General features: G+C 45.0%; 1 protein-coding gene across 1 annotated transcript in view; it reads right to left on the bottom strand.

The window, feature by feature from the left end:
- The window catches only part of AR (androgen receptor), a 755,291-nt gene that overhangs the window by 206,023 nt on the left and 528,810 nt on the right, over positions 1-20,458 (bottom strand). The window contains exon 3 of the mRNA XM_063937072.1: positions 16,507-16,623. Coding sequence (XP_063793142.1) covers positions 16,507-16,623 — 117 coding nt within the window. The remainder of the gene's footprint in view (positions 1-16,506; positions 16,624-20,458) is intronic.

The raw sequence follows: 20,458 nt of genomic DNA, 5'->3' as shown, positions 1-20,458 counted from the left end.
CCTGGCACTGTGAGGGGCATTTGTATACCTGGCACTGTGAGGGGCATTTGTATACCTGGCACTGTGAGGGGCATTTGTATACCTGGCACTGTGGGGGCATTTGTATACCTGGCACTGTGGGGGCATCTGTATACCTGGCACTGTGGGGACATCTGTATATCTGGCACTGTGAGGGGCATCTGTATACCTGGCACTGTGAGGGGCATTTGTATACCTGGCACTGTGGGGGCAATTGTGGATCTGGCACTGCACTATTGGGGGCATATGTGTATCACGTCCCATTTTAACTGGCCACACCCATTTTTTTGGCGCGTGCGGGGGCAGACTTGTATGGCCCCCGAAGGATTTTATAAATATCCAAATGGCCCTCGGTAGAAAAAAGGTTCCCCACCCCTGCTGTATATGATCAATAATACTATAAAGTGATCCGACATCTGTAGTTACTAAAATATACTCTTTCTGCCATTCAATATCTGCCAGAAATTTAAACTTAAATTAACAGAGATAAGCATTAATGGGATAAAATATGAAATAAAAGACTTTACGACCTGTCATTCCAATAATGTTATCTATGGAACAGAATGCTCATGTGGGAAATGTTATATTGGAAGGACAGGTAGAGCATTGAAAATTAGGTTAGGAGAACACCTACGAAGTATACGTAAAGGACTTGAATCCCATGCACTGTCTATGCACTGTAAGGAGGTTCATAGTTGTGATGTAAGGGGAATAAATAATTTTTTTATATTAAAAAAGGTTGTACCTGATGTAAGTAGGAGCAATATCGCCACAAAATTATTGAAAAGTGAGATGACTCATATATAATCTTAAAACATTAGCACCTTTGGGTCTTAGCAAGGACTTTGAATTAAAGTGGTTTATGTAAATCCTTGGTGGATATATGATCTTTCAATTTTTAGGGTTCATTTAATGTAATGTCAGTACTGTCTTGAAATTAGAAATGGATCTCCCAATGTATCCCCCAGTGCCCGGAAGTATATAACTTGAAATAGCGCTATGTTGGACTGCAGGTGGAACGTGGAGTGTTTCACTGCTATTACCAGAAGTATGTCACAGGAAGTGACGCAAGGATGACCCACAGATGGAATGCAAGCGGGTCACTTCCGGTTCCGGGAAGAACGAACTAATAATATTTAAAGCTCTCACCTGATTCAACAGATGGTGTAAATACCTGATCTGGATTATTAACAAAGGAGCACTGTATTGTGATTCTATGGGGAACTTAGAGGATAGGAAATCTATGTCTGGAAATATGTCCATCTTTTAATTGATTGCTTGGGTCTGCAGGGAGGTATAAATATTTGTTCAAGTTCAGACACCCCTTATGCCTTGAAAAGGATACCGAAGGGTATTTAAACGCGATGGTCAGAAGGGGTGAACAAGGACTGTTTGGGGAACACCTGTGGGAACAAAACAATGGTTCCAGGGACACCTGGTTATTGTAACATACTGCCTTGTTTGTCTGCTCTTGCCAGTAGACACATTCCACACAGTGAGAGTCGAACTTGCACCTTGATTTTAAAATTGTTTTCTTATTGTGTGCAATAAAAATGGTAATACACTATGCCAGTGTTTTCCTATTTTGATGGAGCTTTGAAGTTATTGATACCAGCAGTGGAAGAAGGATTGGGTGAATGGATATCCTACAAGGCTAGACCTTCTTACACCTATGTGATTTTTGTTTACCATACCAGCAGACAGAAAGTTCTGGTACGAGATTAACTCAAGAATGACATACAGCTTTGTTACTTTTGAAAATAGTATTGCACTATTGTATTTTCTTTTGTTCTCTTTGTGTATTGTGGAGACACGCGGTTCCCTTTTATGAGAGACACAGACAACATATTCCCATTGAGGATCATTGATCTGGGTGAACCGTCAAGCACCTTTCTGAACAGAGTGGGGATTTTTTAGGATCTGAGTGCTGCGTAGGAGGACGTAGCCTCAGACCATGTTGTGATTCACAATGTTTGTTTGCAACGGCAAGCCTGTGTAAGCTGACGCATCGGGGTTGCATAGAAATATGAAACAGGCTCCATGTACAGTTAGAAAGAAATTTACCAGGAACATTTAATTGGAAAGTTTCACTGAATACAGTTAAACAAAATCATACACTACCCAGGGTCTCCTACCACTATAGGACCCAGGAACAAAAGGAGGCTTAGCTCTGGTAGTGTACGTCCCAGCAGTGGGAAGGAGTGTAGGTGAGTAGGGTGGGTAGTGTATGCCTTTAGACTACCCACTGCTCAAGTTGTGCCAGGAAGGGCTCCTGTGCCTCAGTACAGGCTAATTTAAGGTAAAACATCACTGTGCTATTCCACCAGGGCTGGTTCTTGCTGGTTGAACACATATGTTTTTTACAGCCCTGATTTACCTAGGGAATACCAAAGCACAGTGCCGTAACTAGGCATTTTAACGGTGTGCAAGAAACGGCATTGGCGCCCCCCACCCCCATGTAAGACAAATATAGGGGGGTGGCTTCATGGTGAAGGGGCGTGGCCACAAAATAATACCAATTCATACTACGGTGCACAGTAGTCTCCATTATTCAAATTACGCTGCACAGTAGCGCCACTACACCAGGTAGAGCCCCTTTTACACATTACGGCAGACAGCGTCCCCCTTTTTTTATATATATAGAATATGCGCCCCTTTGAGTAATAATTATTTAACATGATAGTCAGCTTCATAATTCACGATACTTATAAGTATCTGTTTTTAATGTAATTTTCCTCGCAATATGAACTCTTTTCCCTTAATTATCCCCTTTGCTCCAACTATATACTTAAAAAACTAACTAAACACTTTCAAAGTATTAATCCTCGTTTTATATCTGTTTTTTGTATGCATCTCCGTGTAAGCTGAATATGCTACTATAGGAATGTGTCCAGCACTTCATGGCTTCAAAAAGATGGCCACCAGGATGACTGACAATATAATCCATCCTATCAATAGAAACTCCAGGCCACGCCCCGCCGCAACAGGAAGTGTGGCATGCATAACAGAAAGAACAAGCCGGAAGTGGGGCAGCATCGCGTCTGAACATGGACGCTAATTCCGGAAGCGGGGCACCGTGCGCATGCGCAGTGTTCAAACGCGGACACAGGAAGCGAGGCGGAAGGGACGCTAAATGCGCCCCCGGACTTATTTTTCCTTTACTGCAAGCTCTGTTACTCGTTTTTAAATCAGATTCAGCTTGGTGAAACTATCTATGTAACATCTACCCCCGACATTTGTTTTTATCTGAATTTTATAATGTTGTATTCAACTGTATTACCAAGTAGCCCTAGAAGGAAGTGATGTCATAGTTACCTTGCTAATTACCTTGGCTATAAATAGAATCATTGCTCAGTAGCCCTTTACCCCTTGATGAAGTCAGACGGACGAAACGCGTTGGGTGTTCCATTTTAAAGATAAGCACCTTTCTCTTATCTCAAATATATTTTTATGTTTTTATTGTTCCAGATGTGTTTTTATATGCTAGTCAGCCTGAATTTATGTCTTAATTGATTAAACCCACCCTTTTATTCCCCCCCCCCCATTTTTTATTCTCAAATATCTTTTATTAAATTGTCTGTTTTACAATAAATACCCCTTTTAGAAATACATATTTTATCATTCTTCATATATTTATCCTTTAAGTGTAGACATTGATAGTCGCTAGTACCCCTACCCCCCCTCTTACACTTTTAACTAACAGGCAGCTTATCCCTGCCTTTTATTTGGGGTCAGCTGACGCCTTTTACCCCTAAAGGAGTGTCTACACCTCTGGTTATTTTTAAACTGTATACTCGGCCTACACACTTATACTTGTGGTGCCATACTCCCACCACTTCATATATCTATCTATCAATCTATATATCTATATATATATATATATATATATATATATATATATATATATATAGAGAACCCTTTTTACACATGGGGCAGCAGAGATAGGTGTGTGTGTTTGTGGTGTGTGTGTGCGTGTGTGAGTGTGTCTGTCCCCCGTCCACCTGTTACTGTGATGCGGCATTGAGGAGGAGCAGCAGCAGGCATTCACACAAAGTCCATGCGCTCACGATCCCCCTACAGCGCCTCGCAGCAGCGGCTCATATGCGGCAGCAGGCGCCTGACCCAGCGCTCCCGCTCCCTCTCCTTGTCAGACGGCGGCGGGGCTGGCAGGCGGAATTACCGTCCGGCGGCATGTAACACTTGGCGCCTGTGTCACCGCTCCAGTACCTGGCAGAGGCGGTGGCTGAACACAGGCGCCAGTGGACAGCAGGCAGTTCAAGTTCAACACACTCCCTCATTACATACAACGGCCGTACGTGCGGGGGGTGCTGCCGATGGTGCGCCTTCAGTGCAGTTGCGCTGTGGGCAAGGCACCATCGGCACACACCTAGTTACGGCCCTGCCAAAGCATACTGACCAGACTGGGGCTAGTTTCACATTATGACGTATTCTACCCAGCCTGGCATAGCTTGGTACTAGTTGCAGTTTTTACAGGGTGACCAAATACACATTGTACCCCCACTTTAGTGGTAACCAGTCGAAGCTATTGCACTAATTCTTTTATTTTAAGGGGTTGTGGGCATTTAAGTTATTACATTTTTAAAATGGTAATTATTGTCATCAAGTTGATGATGACTTCCATCTTTCCTGCACCAATGTACATACCTTGATAAGGCTACATACTGTATTTAGTGTATTTTGAATTGAACATATCGTAAGATATATGCAACTCAAAATACAGACAAAAGGCTGTTATAGGTCTACTCCTAGAAACTGGTCGCAAATCTGCCTACTAAATCATGCATGTGACAAGTTGATCAACAATTATTATTAAATACTTAAGGTTCATGGTGTTATCAGTCCATGGCAGGTGGGTCTTGCAGAGGTAGATTTATGTCTACTATATGCTCCAGCTCATGGACACAACCCTAGAGCAGTGTTTTTCAACAACTTTGCCGTGGCACACTAGTGTGCCCTGAGCAGACTCCAGGTGTGCCCCCACAGAAGCAGAGCCAGACCCGTCAGTGTTTTGCCGCTACTGAGGCCCTGGAATGATCAATACTGGTGGGTTTAGTGGTTGCAGAGCCAGTTCTAATTTCGGGCGCAGGCAGTGTTGGGCACTTCTGGCTTTCTCAGATGTGGCTCAGGCATTACCTATGGAGAAGCTGCAACATGACATTCTAAGACACGCAGCTGCACCATGCATCACCATTATATTTGAGTGTGCCTTGGCAATATTTAAATCTTGTTCAGTGTGCCAGAGTTGTAAAAGGTTGAAAACCTCTGCCCTAGAGCTTTGGGGTCATTACTGGGGATTTATTAATGCTGGGAAAACCTGGGAGCTTTGAGAAGAGATCCATCACAGATTTCAGCTGCCTTTCAGCACTGACAAATCCTGTGGAACATGGATTAAACAGTGGCTGTCATGTAAACTACTGTCATATCTAAGTTACAGTAGGGAGAGCCAAAGAAAGGGCCAGATGCATCATCGCTCGGAAAGTGATAAAATGGAGAGTGAAAAAGTACCAGCCAATCAGCTCCTAACTGCATTTTTTTCAAACACAGCCCGTGACATGGTAGTTAGGACCTGATTGGCTGCCACTTTTTCACTCTCCATTTTATCACTTTCCAAGCGATGATGCATCTAGCCCAAAGTCTCCTTCACTTATGAAAACAAAAATGTAAATGGAAAAAAAAAATAGATGAAAGTCATTTGTATGCCTACAGTCCTTCAAATTTTTGTTTGTTCACAAGAGTGCAAATGATAGTTATAGGTTTTCCAAAACTTCATTAAAACAGGAAAATGTTCTACAGTATACAATTACAATTAAGTAAAAGTGCACCACAAAACAACATGGTTTTGCACCCATGCGACTAAATGGTTTACCCAGCCAAATACTGCACTTTCTGGTCTCTGAAGATGTCTCTGCAAACTAGAAGAAAGAGTGTACAGAGATGAAAACATTTGCCGGTATGTAAACACTGATATTTTCCTGAAGACCAATACTACTTGGAAGAAACATAAGCAAACCAACATTTTTGCACTAAATGGGTTCACTGATAGCAAACATACCTGTAAGCAGGGGCACCAGAATGTTTTGAGGTTGGGGGGTACGTAGAGAAAAATTACATTTTTGGCGCTCCTCTCTACCCACCACCACCCACCAGTGCAGGGAGCACTTATCTCTTCACAGATGCATTACTGGGAGGAGGCGTGGCCATGCTGAGCCTGCAGGGACACTTCCCTCCTGCTCTTAGTAATACATCTATGAAGAGCTGGCTAGGACAGGACATGCGACATGCACACTTTTTAAAGGAAGAGTCGCCCCTAGGCATCCAGGGGTAAGCACCCCTGCTCACCAGCGCCTGCACCTCTGTCAAGCTTGCTGCCCCCTTGACACCCCCCCCACCTTCCATTCTGACCCTTCTGCCTACAAGGAATACAGGTATAGTGCGCTTTTGTACTACAGTAGTTATGCATTGCCTTTTACTACAGTCAGTGCCGTTTCTTGCGGCGGGCGTGCCGTGCAACCGCACGGGGCGCCCGCCGCGGCACTTCCTGAGCACTTTCAAACCCCACTCCCCTCTCCTCCCGAGTGCCCAGCTCGGGGGACGGGGTTTCGCGGAATGACGCGTTTGCGTCGTGACGTCACGACACAATCGCGTCATTCCGCGAAACCCCGCTGCCGCAATGTGTAAAATGGGGACACTTGCCTGTTGTACTGTGTAAAATGGGGGCACGTGCCTGCCGCAATGTGTAAAATGGTGACACTTTCCTGCCGCAATGTGTAAAATGGGGGCACGTGCCTGCCGCAATGTGTAAAATGGGGGCACTTGCCTGCTGTAATGTGTAAAATTAGGACTTTTTTTTTTTATCCTGTGGTGGCCGTGATGATGAGATCAGATGAGGCCACGCCCATCTAAACAAAGCCACGGGGGGCACATTTTTTCTTATGTGAATAGGGGGGGGGGGGGCGCATTTTTAAATCTCGCACTGGGAGCCAAATTGGCTAGAAACGGCCCTGACTACAGTACTGGTCTGATATGCCGAAATGGAACGACATTAATCGGCCATATCGCTCAATGTGTATACCCAATATGCGCGCTCCCGTGGTCGCTAGCGCCATCATCAAGTTTGATGTACTGCACATTAAACCTGACGATACCGCTAGCGTCCTGTAGTATGCTAATGAAGGATGGAACATGATCATTTCATCCTACATTAACATCGCTCCAGTGCGTACACACACTCTTTGCTGACGACCCTTCATTCCGATGTTGCAACGCATACTCATCGCTCAAGTGTGTACCCAGCTTTTAATTGATTAGGTCCATTTTTGCTTTATATTTTCCTACTGTAGATGTGATCACTATATTTAGAAAAGTATACGAGTTTACTGTATTCATTTGTAATGTTGCCATCATCCTTTTCTAATAAGTGCTTGCACAGGAGTGATTTATTAGATTCAGCTATCAAACACATACATTTGATTTTTTATTCTCTTCTCTTCCCCACTGAATCATTTTTCAAACAATATGCTCCACTGACTCTCCTATAACTGGTTAACTTCAAACAAACATTGCTCTGCTATAAAATTAAAGTGAAGAATACTGGCCAAGTGAAAGAGGTCAGACTGACCCCAGGAACTAAGCTGTCAGGGCAATGAAATGTAGACTGTTTGTTACTCTAGTTATACTGTAGCTATAGAATGGGTGAAACTAAGAACAAATTAACCCTGTGTGTGTTTTCCCTGGAGTGGCAAAGTGTTCCTGTGCTTTTTATTCAAGAAACATGGTAAAAACAGAGACATTTGAGAGCAGAGGGACAAAAGTTTGTTTCAATTATGCATTTTACATTGCTCATTTCATCTGGTTAGTTTTTATTCAGTTTAATAATTTCGACCATACATTGTTTTTGCATAATTTAGTGCCCCAAACAGATGACATCATATGAGATATTGTGAGACAGACAGTGATCGATCGATCTATCTATCTAAATAAATAAATATGGCTATTAAATAATGATACTGATGCTATAATGTACATTATATTAAGTACATTTTTAGTACATTTTAACTCAAACACTGCTGCATTCTTATTTTCCACTGGTCAAGCCATGCTGTAGCTCATTATCTGTCAGCTGTCTTAACGGGATGCAGTCAAGATGCTGGCCACCTGGACCCCGTCATTCAGGAGACCGATGCCGGAATCCAGACAGCCAATATTTTGCCGATGGTTGGAATACCGACACCAGCCCCTAATTCCCACTTGGTTGGTGGGTCCACGTCACCAACCGAGTGGGAATAGATCTTTTCGGCCCAAAGCGAGGGGATTTGCTACCGGTATTCTGGCAGGTGGGAAGTCGCTGTCAGTATACTAACAACAGCCATCCCCTCTGCTGGTATTACATACCGGGTCCGTCTCAACAGCTCTGTTGTTTTCTTCTTTACTCAGTAACTGATGCAAAATGGGTTTCCTTGAGTACAGATTTGGCTGTAGGGAAAAGTAAAAATTCACACTGTGCTAGGTCTGTAAAGTATGGAGAGTATTCTAGCACTGCAACAGTTTCTCGGCCAAAAATTGTTTCACAGAGAGAGCTGGTGCGCTGTGCTGATTGTGGTTAAAACTATTTTTCCTAAACTCACTCCTCTTTCTTCTGAGTCTTTCCTTCAAAGTTTCTAGAACATTTTTGTAGTAAGAATGATTCACTGTTGCACCTTCTGGTACCCAGTCTGCCTAAATAACACCCTTGATACCAAAGAAAACAATTAACATGAATGTGGATTTGCTATGATTTGCTTTCTTCATTATTATTATTATTATTATCCTTTATTTATATGGTGCCACAAGGGTTCCGCAGTGCCCAATTACAGAGTATATAAACAAATAATCAAAACAAGAAAACAGTGACTTACAGCTGAAGACAATATAGGACAAGTACAGGGTAACTAAGCATAACTACACTAGTAAACGACATAGAGAAGTTCCAAGGTGGCCAAAAAACTGTGGGATTTGGGCAGTTGAGGATTATTAAAGTAAGAGATAATAAGATAAGAGATGAGATAAGATAAGAGATAATGATAAGCACATGAGGGAAGAGGGCCCAGCTCATGAGAGCTTACATTCTAAGGGGAGGATTTCTTGGCAGTGATGGTGTTTTCAGTGCATGCAGGGGCGTCGGAACGGGGGGGGGGGGGGCAAGGGGGCAACTTGCCCCCCTCAAATATGACAGATGCGTAAGAATGCGCTTCAGCCACAGGGGTATGCAAAGCAGAGAGGCGCTCTCCACGCTTTGCTACCCTGCTGCTGCCGCTGGACCTGTCAAACTGGATGACAGGTAGCGGCAGCGCTGGCAGCGTGTAGCGCCGCTCCCTCCCCCCGTCTCCTCCCCCAGTGTGCGGCCTCAGATCACACAAAGCTCCGCTGCCGAGATGGTTTGGGGGGCGTGGCCTAATCGCGGAAGGCGTGGCCACGCCCCCTTATGGAAAAACGTTAGGGTGGGAATCTGTGCAGTGCCTGACAGTGACCCCTGACTGAGTCCCCAGCCCTGGCTCAGCCCCTCAGCCAGGGTCAATTCGAAGGGGGGAATGTGATCTGTGTGATCACACCCCCCCACACATCTGTACAGGAACAGGCAGAGGCGGAGCAGTAACAGCAGCCTCGCTGCAGCACAGCACACTGCAGCTGTGCTGCCAACATGAGGGCTTATGCTGCTGCCCAGTAAGGAGGGAGGGGGGCCCCACTATCAGTCCCAGGCAATTAGTACCTGCTCTCAAACCCCCCCCCCCCCCCCTGCACGTCACTGATGACATCCTACGGAGCCGCTGCTGCTGGAGTAACGGAGCCTGCGAGAAACCGGAGGCGGAGAAGAGAAAGGAGGAGCAGTGCCCGAGCCGGGACCTCCTGCAGGTACCGGGGCCACACTGTGGAGGGAATGAGGGCTGTACCTGGCATAGGGGGTTATTCAGAGATGAAAGCAGATTGCTGCATATGCAGCCAGATCTGCATTCATCCCTGCACATGCTGAGGGCCGCCCAGCACAGGGCAAGGCCGCCCAGCATGTGTAAGGCCGCCTCCCGATGCATCCGCAATTACATTGCGGACACATCTGCCCCCGTTTTTCCGGTACCACCCTGCCTTAACCCCGCTACGCTGTCACCTGTCAATCACATTGTGGTTGCATCCATCGGAGAAGCGATCACAATGCGCAGTTTGCTGCCACCAACAAACTGCGCTGCGGGCCGCTATTGCGGCAGGGTCTGAATGACCCCTATAATGTATATAATGAGCTGTACCTGGCAAATGTGTATAATGGGCTCTAGCTGGATAACGTGTATAAGGTGCTCTACTGTGGCGTAATGTGTATAAGAGGCTTTTACTCTGGCATAACTTGTATAAGCGGCTCTCCTGTGTGGCGTAACGTGTATAAGGGTACTACTGTGCAGTGTAATGTGACTAACGGACACTACTGTGCAGTGTAATGTGACTAACGGACACTACTGTGCAGTGTAATGTGACTAACGGACACTACTGTGCAGTGTAATGTGACTAACGGACACTACTGTGCAGTGTAATGTGACTAACGGACACTACTGTGCAGTGTAATGTGACTAACGGACACAACTGTGCAGTGTAATGTGACTAACGGACACAACTGTGCAGTGTAATGCGACTAATGGACACTAATGTGCGGTGTAATGTGACTAACGGACACTACTGTGCAGTGTAATGTGACTAACGGACACTACTGTGCTGTGTAATGTGACTAACGGACACTACTGTGCTGTGTAATGTGACTAACGGACACAACTGTGCAGTGTAATGTGACTAATGGACACTACTGTGCAGTGTAATGTGACTAACGGACACTACTGTGCAGTGTAATGTGACTAATTGACACTACTGTGCTGTGTAATGTGACTAACGGACACTACTGTGCAGTGTAATGTGACTAATGGACACTGCTATGAGGTGTAATGTGACTAGCAAACACTACTGTGCGGTGTAATGTGACTAACGGACACTACTGTGCGGTGTAATGTGACTAGCAAACACTACTGTGCGGTGTAATGTGACTAGCAAACACTACTGTGCGGTGTAATGTGACTAACGGACACTACTTTGCGGTGTAATGTGACTAACGGACACTACTGTACAGGTAAAGTGAATTGGTACTATTCTTTGGCTCTATATTTTTTTTGCGCACCTTCGGCGCACACTGTCCCTGTTTTCAGCATGGCGGGTACCAAAGGAAACTTTCGCCCTGAGCTCCCCAAGGTCTAGAACTGGCCCTGTCATCAATTTTTTTAAACTATCTTTTTCTTTTCAAATGCAAGATGCCCCCAATTCAATACAGAGGAGGTGGCGCTGAAACATACCTTTGCTCAGGGCACCATGACACTTAGCTATACCTCTAAGGGGCACTACTGTGGGCATTGTGTATAAGGGATAGTACTGTGTGGCGTGACGTGTATAAGGGGCACTACTGTGTGACGTAATATGAATAAGGGGCACTATTTTGTGGCGTAATATAAATCAGGTGCACTACGTTTGGGGTAATGCGAATAAGATTGTAATACTGTATGGCAGTGTTTTTCAACCACTGTGCCATGGCACACTAGTGTGCCCTGAGCAGTCTCCAGGTTTGCCACCATAGAAGCACAGCCAGGCCCGTCAGTGTTTTGACTCTACTGAGGCCCTGGAACGATCAATACCGGTGGGTTTAGTGGTTGCAGAGCCAATTCTAATAATGGGCTTGGGCAGTGTTGGGCTCTTCTGGCTTTCTCAGATGTGGCTCAGGCATTACCTATGGAGAAGCTGCGACATGACATCCTAGGACATGCAACTGCACCATGCATCACCATTATATTTGAATGTACCTTGGCAATATTTAAATCTTGTTCAGTGTGCCGCGAGTTGTAAAAGGTTGAAAATCTCTGCTGTATGGCATAATTTGAATTGTCGGTACCATTGTGGTCACGCCCCTTCCTTGTGTGAGCACACCCCTTTTTGCTGTGCGCGCTGTCCATTTTTTACGGATGGGAGGGCGCAAACTTATCATTTGCAGGGGGGCGCCAAACACTCTAGCACCAGCCTTCCTGCGGGCGGCATCTCCTTTAAAAACAGCCTCCTACTGCAGGGTGCTGTGTCCTCCTATCTTCGTTCGTTGTGTTCTAGCCACCGCCGGCTGTCTCTCCTTCACAGTTGCATTACTGGGAGGAGGCGTGGCTATGGTCCCGAGATGTCCCAGCCTGGCCACGCCTCCTCCCAGTAATGCATCTATGAATGAGAGACAGCCGGCGGTGGCTAGGACACAACTGAAGATAGGAGGACATAGCACCCTGCTGTAGCAGGCTGTTTTTAAAGGAGATGCCGCCTGCATGGATCTACAGGTAAGCGCTCATCCGCACAGCGGTGGAAGGCTAAAAAGGTAGAGGAGGCCGGCATCATGGGGGCGCCAAAATAAGTTTTTTCTACGCCCCCCCCCCAACCTAAAAACATTCCAGCGCCCCTGAGTGCATGTACTGGTGTTTTGTCGCAGGATTGAACTGGAATGTCCATGTTTTATCACAGGTAATAACTTTATCTAAAAAATTAGAACCGCTTGAATTTTTTTCAAAAATATCTTTACAAATTTGCTTTTGATTTAGCTTCTGCATAGCAGTAAGAAGCCCTTAAATCATCTCAGCACAAAACTATTGTCATGTTAAGATCTAGATGCAAAACTTGCCTAACAGTTTCTTTGTCGATTTTCTGCTATCCTTCGGACGCTGAGTTGATGGTCAATTCGAACAATTTTCTCAATTTGTTCCACTTTTTTTTTTTTTAAATGTGCAAGGTTTCATTATCTTCAACATCCTTACGACCGTCACTAAATCTTTTGTGACACTCAAACACACATGCAGGTGACATACAATCTGTCCCGTAAATCTCAGTTAGCATGCAGAAAGATTTGTTGGGCATTTTGTTCAGTTTAACTAAAAATTTTAAGTTAACACATTGCTTTACTTTTTCACTAAGCATTTTTAAAATGCACAGGAAAAACAACTTTTTCGAATGCTGACAGCAAACAATCTGTGCAAGAAGGGTTAAACTTGCAAAACCATTTTGGGATAGTCCAAGGTCAATGTTCTGTATGTGACTGCAGCTGTATCTGCATCCTACATGTTACATCACAGTGTTTTCCACTGACATTGTAATGTAGCATTTCATATGCAGATACAGCTGTTTTTGCGCCCAGAATATGCACATACCACAATCATTTTAATCAGCACAGTCTGCTTGTGCAAAGCAATGCGAATAAGATGCATTTTCAGGAAAAAAAGATGCCCACGAGTCGCATAAACCTGGCGGATTTCATGCTTCCTATTTGACGCAACTCATAACGTATGAAGGCTAGATAAGTAAGGATGCATCTGCATCTATCTACTGTATATATACACATGTGTACATACTAGTATGAAGAAATAGTAGCACACCTCCCAACTGTCCCGAGTTTTTCAGTGTCCCGCGGTTGGGGGGAAGCAGTTGGGAGACCCTCTCTCACCTTCTACACACAACATTTATTCACTGGGAGAGGAGGACAGGGGGCATACCAGCAGCTTACAGAGTGCTTGCATGCCCCCCTCAGCGTCAAAAATGGGGGGGTGGCTGGCACTCCCTGAAAGGCCATGTCCACTACCCATGAGGTCACACCCTCTAATTTCAGTTGCACGCATGTGTCCCTCCTCCCAACTTTAGAAAGTTGGCAGGTACGCATTAGCATTCTTTCTAAATGTCCCAATTTCAGCGGGACAGCCATATTTGTGCTCTCTTTCCCACTGTAAGGCTGGGTACACACTGCCAAACGATCCGCCAACACAGCGAACGATTTGGTAAGCACACATTTACCAATCAACAGCTCGATATGTCAAACAATTGGGCGAATATTTGAATTAGCGCACCAGGGTGTGTTGTCAGTCCCTGCAGCCAGTGTATGGGTGGGTGGCAGGTACACACAGCCAAATATGCTGATACAGACGTGTCCCTGCTCATTTTAAGTCTTATCGCAGCAAACGCAACTCATTTACCACGACTAGTAGGATTGCATGGTGCATACATTTCCCCAAATGGGTTGCAGCCTGCTAAGAATAGTCGCGATCGCAGCATATTCGGACCGCGACCTGTTCGTGGACAAGAAGAACGCGTGCACATATGTATATCTGCAAGATATATCAGCATTGGTTGTGCAGCAGGGCTGACCTGTTATGTGTGTGAACGATGTTCATGTACATATCAGGTGTACACACCTGTAGTCCCACTAGCGATATATCGTTCATCGGGTGATGCAGACAGTGCTGCTGTCAACGGGTGATGCACACAGTGCTGCTGGGAATGGGTGATGCACACAGTGCTGCTGGGAACGGGTGATGCACACAGTGCTGCTGGGAACGGGTGATGCACACAGTGCTGCTGGGAACGGGTGATGCACACAGTGCTGCTGGGATCGGGTGATGCACACAGTGCTGCTGGGAATGGGTGATGCACACAGTGCTGCTGGAAACGGGTGATGCACACAGTGCTGCTGGGAATGGCTGATGCACACAGTGCTGCTGGGAACGGGTGATGCACATAGTGCTGCTGGGAACGGGTGATCCACACAGTGCTGCTGGGAACGGGTGATGCACACAGTGCTGCTGGGAATGGGTGATGCACACAGTGCTGCTGGAAACGGGTGATGCACACAGTGCTGCTGGGAATGGCTGATGCACACAGTGCTGCTGGGAACGGGTGATGCACACAGTGCTGCTGGAAACAGGTGATGCACACAGTGCTGCTGGGAACGGGTGATGCACACAGTGCTGCTGGGAACGGGTGATGCACACAGTGCTGCTGGGAACGGGTGATGCACACAGTGCTGCTGGGAACAGGTGATGCACACTGCTGTTACTGGTGTGTGTGGCAGTAAATTGGTGGAACAGTAGGAGGGCTTCTAGAGTGGGATAAAAGTCAAGCTGATGGCTGTCACTAGGTACACTCCTGTCTCAACGTGTACTCCTCAAATATTGGGAGGTATGTATTAAGCAGGTTAACCTAAAGTATGAAAACATTGAAATACAGAAAAAAAAAAAAAATCACAAAGATTTCAAATTGATACCCAAATACAGTATACTTGTATTCATAGTAACTGTCTTTTAAAAAAACGAAGTGGATAATTCTGATGCCATTCCTATAGGTACATAGATTAATGTCCACTACTGATTACTTTCACTTGGTTATTTTTCATCTTGCAGTGCCGAGTCACAAGTCCAGTGTGCTGGAGACACAAACCATGCCCCTTATACACAGGCCACACCCATTTCGGTCTGCATGTGGGAGCCCTAAGTTAGGGGTCATGGATGTTGGGAGGTATGCATACTTACAGGGCCGATTCCGGGGCTTCTGGTGCCCCGGGCGGCATTAGGGGGCATGGCTTCATACAGGGGGCGTGGTCGGTTACGCCCCCTGTACTGTTGTAGGATGTGCGGTGCGCGATGACGTCATCGCGCACCGGACAGCAAAGGTCCTCTCCACGAAGGTAAACAAGACGCTAAGCGTCTAGCTCCCTTCGTGGAGAGGACCTTTGCTGTGCGGTGCGCGATGACGTCTACGCGCACCGGACATCATTACAGTGAAGGTCCTCTCCAGGAAGGGAAATTAGATGCGTAGCGTCTAGTTTCCCTTCACAACGGACAGCGGGCCGCGGCAGCAGGGGGCACCACAGCAGCAGCGGATCTTGCCATGGTGCGGCGCCCCGGGCAAAAGTCCTGCTTGCCCGTGGCAAGATCCGCTACTGCATACTTACCTACTTTTGAAAAAGCATTTCAGGGAGATTGTGAAAATAACACCTACGAACGCAGAGTACTGCTAAGCATTGTTGCTCAGAAAGATCTACTGTACTAGCTGACGAAAACACACTGATACTTTTCAGCACTTGTTCATGTATTACTCACATGTGGTTCCATATAAGAGACCACGTGTATAATGTAAATGCGTATAGCCATAAAGATCCTGTGCCTTATAACACATGCAGGGAGATAGCGCTTATGATCTCATTTGAATGTACGCATTTCACCCCCCCCCCCCCCCCCCCCCCCTTCCACCAAGAATATAACAGCTACATGATGGGCTAAGGTGCAATCAGGGAGATTGCTAGACTCTTGGGGGAGTCAGTGGGATTGCTATTATTTCAGGGAGTCTCCCAGTCAGGGAGCGTTGGCAAGTATAGAAATGATGTATCTACACTGATAAGATACTTCTAATCGGGAACGAGTAACCTTGGAAAGCCAGCTGTTGTTGAACTATATGTTAGTGACAAATTCATGGCAGAGCATCATGACAGATTTAGGACAGCCACAGTTGAGTGCCAAAGAGTGTTCAATACTGTATTACACAATACAGACATTTAAAAATTGTACATATGTACAGATGCATGTCTGATAGCAAGGTTGGATGCCATTGCAAACTTACCGCCTAATGTCATGCCGGCCTCATAACATTTCCTCAGGCGACATGATGGACAGTTTTTCCTCCGGAATTTGTCAATCGTGCAGTCATTCCGGCTGGCACAAAGATATTTCTGCTTTCCTAAATGGGAATTAATAGATAGGATGATGGTGAGAAAGAAGGAAATTACAGTAGTTACCAACTTTTCTGAACTGTCACAAGTTTAGGCAATTTTGTCAGCTACTTATCAATAAAGAATGGCTCCGTCATTAGATTGTGAGTGTATATTGGCTAGCTCAATAGTTCTTATACCCATGTATTACCCTCAGAAATGTACATTGCTTGGCCTGGTTCAAGGAGTCTTCATTGTGTATCGTGTTTTATATCTCTTCACAAAGGATAACAAGTTTGAAAAAGGAGCACTGACCGTGAATTAAGGTGATCAATACAGAAGCGATGTTATTTTATCAAAAGATTTAACAGCAAGCCCTGGATGTCAGTTCATGTTCCCTCCAGTGGTTTTACAATCACCAGCATGTCTAGGCAACCATGTGCATGCTGACACTATAGTATAGTGTCAGCATACCCATCCAGTTTAGGGCTGCCAGGGTTTGCTGACACCATTAGCGTCCCATCTGAATTCTCACATATATTTATATGTCACCACAACATTGTTTCCCCTGGGTGACTCAGCCCCATGATAAACAGGATAGCATTGGTTGTCATGACAATACGTGATCCCTCTGTGGCTTTCTCCGTTATAGGGGTATATTCAAATGCTGTTGGATCCTCTCTGACAGAGAGGATCCAACAGTTTCTTATTCAATTTGCCTGTTTTTAGTCCCGTTTTTGACATGCCAATCCGACTTTTTAAAAATTTGAATTGGCATGGGTGAAAAAGTGACAAAAAATGGGCTAAAATACCCGCACATTCGACAAAAGCCGTGTATTGGCGGCGAATTTGCCACCGATACACTTTTTCGACATGGTTGGATTATCCGACCAGTTGAAAAAACGGGGCTTCAATTGAATGAATATGGCATTTTTCGTCTGGTCGGAAATTCCGACCACAATTGAATATACCCCATAGTGTCATCACTTCAGCCTGTCACAGCCTAGTGTTGGCAGCCTCTATTGTGCCCATGCTGTTTCCTCCCTGCAATTGCCACTACCATTAACTCATTTATGTTTTACAAAGAAATACTATTCACCATCACATTGACGATGATTAAAGGTAGATGATAAAGGTGTCACCACAGTATACTGCAGTATGAAGAAACGCTTAAAGCGTATCTTGAGTTGTCTTTAAATGTTATTCATGTGGACGCTTGTAGGTGTATTATTTGAACTGCACAAATTAAAGCGATATGAGCACACCAGAATAAACATGTAAATGCAATTTATGGAAAAAATGCAGCTTTTACCGCAAAGATGTACCTTCTTTTACATGACCACTAAAGTATATAAACTGTGACATAAAGGTCTAGTCTGTCAGATACATATTTACTGGTTAGTAATATTTTCTTTCCTAGTGAAAAATAAAGAGCACAAACAAAATAGAGGAATGATTATACAATCAGTCCCAAGACTGCAAAGGAATGTGTAGTGAATGGGATGTACAGTACTCATATAGCCAATGTGAAGTGAATAACAAAGAAAAACATATAGGAGATAATTTCCCCTATGTACAGTATGTACAGCATAGCTCAAAGGGCCAGACTGACAAAGTGACAATTTAGTTGAATAGGTATCTGAAAATAGTCAATTATAAAACAACTTCACTGCTTCCCTTATTATAATCAGGGATATATTTGCCATATAGGCATAGAAGGGCAGCTATTGCTTTACGGAGATCTTATTTAATATTATTTTACAGGTTTTAAATAGGATGAAGGTGGCTTGTGGGCCAGGGTCGGTTCTCTTATTGAGAAGACTTATTACTGCACTAGGTGGCAATACTTAGAGGAACTACAGTCTGCTTTCTACACTAGCCACACGAACTGCAGCTCTGCTTTTTACATGTGGTCAGCTTTCTATATTAGGCACAAGGATTAGGGAATATGCTTTCTACACCAGCAGACAGGACTGGGGACCTGATTTCTGCACTACCCATCAGATGAAAGCAGGGCTGGACAAATACAGGACAATTATATGTTGTTGGTGAGTAAGGGAGCAGGTGTTAGCCGCTGTTACATGAAAGGGGAATAAGTCTTCACAAATCAGCACCATTCCGATCTTTCATGTAACAGACACTCTAGCCTCAGTGGCACTTAAGAGAAACTAATCAGCTGAAGTGGTATGCATAGAAAAACTTTATTAACACATTATTTGGCACCGTGCAACTCATTGGTGTAGTCTAGTTTCTCTTACATTTCAGCTGCAGATTACATGAAGCAGGATATCATATAACCTGGCCTTGCAGAGGATGCTCCCTGAATAATAGGAAGCATTGGTTCTGGCATATGTTGGGGAAACATTCTGGTATATTTCTGAACCAGTGGCTGATACTCTATGTGGTGGAAATGGTGCAGGTATACGCTGCTCTGGCTGGGTACTGGCTCTCATGCTGTGGGGATATACACATATATATGGGAGACACAATTGCTGGTGTTTTGTAGTTAATTACATTACCTAATTAGACAGCAGCAAAAACTGATAGATTTGCACAAAATAAAGATTTCTACACAAAAATAGTCTCAGATTGATACCAACATGGATATAGCGCCACCAATCTTCCACAATATTGTACTGTACTTAACACAACTCAGGATCCTCAGCAGTGATCCTCTTCACAAGTTCTATTCTTTTTCCGATTGACGGCAGCTTTGCAAAACACAAAATGAGTACATGTGGCAGACTTTCCTAGTCTCCCAGAGCGTCCAGGGGGCTCCCGAATCTCTGGAGGTGATCTTAGTATTTAACTTTCCCAGATTTGTGCAGTTCTGCCTGGTACCCCCCACTTTGTGAGTGAAGCAGACAGTCTGGGCAGCCAATAATGTGATTAGCAAAGAAACACACTAATGCACCTGCATTTTCTCTTTTTTTCTGTGTGGAACTACAAGTCTCAGCATATAGCACCTGTCATTATGTTTAGAATTATGGTGTGCAGTCCAAGCCCCCCATATCTTCTATATTGTGTACATCTGTATAGTTTAAGGCGGAGACTGCTTCAACTTCATACAATTTGTCAGTTTTAGGTATGAGGTTGAGGTGCAGGGCACCTGGGATAGTGTGGCCTGGCTGCTTTGGGGAATCATAATCTAGCACTTTTTTTTAGCACCTAAATTGTTTTTGTTACCAAGGTAACACTTTTGAAAACTCTAATCATTACCTCTCAACACATAGCTGCTGCTTCTTACTAATGTAGTACTTTTTAACACTTAAACCTCTTATTAGTGTGAGGTCTTGGGGTGGTTAGTTTGTGCTGGCCTGGGGGCCCAGTGCCCTGGACTTGAACCGTAGTGTTACCTGGTTGCGGTTGGTGTGCCCATATTATAGGCCCACCAATGCTAAAGACCTCAAATTACTCCATGTTATATTGCCTGCTCTCCTCATTGTCTGCTCGACTTTGTCACTTATTTCACATCCAAGATTGACTCCATACGTCAGGATATCACATCCCACCAGACCAGCAACCACCCATCCCTTGCCACCCCTCCCCTTCCCTCTTACCAACTCTGACATCTTTCTCCCATGTATCTGGCGAGGAAGTCATGGCTCTCATCCGTTCCTCCACCTCCACAACCTCCCCACTCGACCCTATCCCCTCCCACCTCCTCCGCTACCTCTCTCCTTCTGCATGTTCCCATCTTGCCCACCTTCTCAATCTCTCCCTCTCATCAGGCACTGTCCCTTCTGCCTTCAAGAATGCTCGTCTCCCCTACTCTTAAAAAACCTACCCTTGATCCTAACACTCTCTCCAACTATCGACCCATCTCTCTCCTCCCCTTTGCCTCCAAACTTATTGAGCGTATTG

Source organism: Pseudophryne corroboree, chromosome 8 (assembly GCF_028390025.1).
Source record: "Pseudophryne corroboree isolate aPseCor3 chromosome 8, aPseCor3.hap2, whole genome shotgun sequence".
NCBI lineage: Eukaryota > Metazoa > Chordata > Amphibia > Anura > Myobatrachidae > Pseudophryne > Pseudophryne corroboree.
Note: the sequence above shows the minus strand (reverse complement) of the source record. Positions and strands in the feature narration are given on the sequence as shown.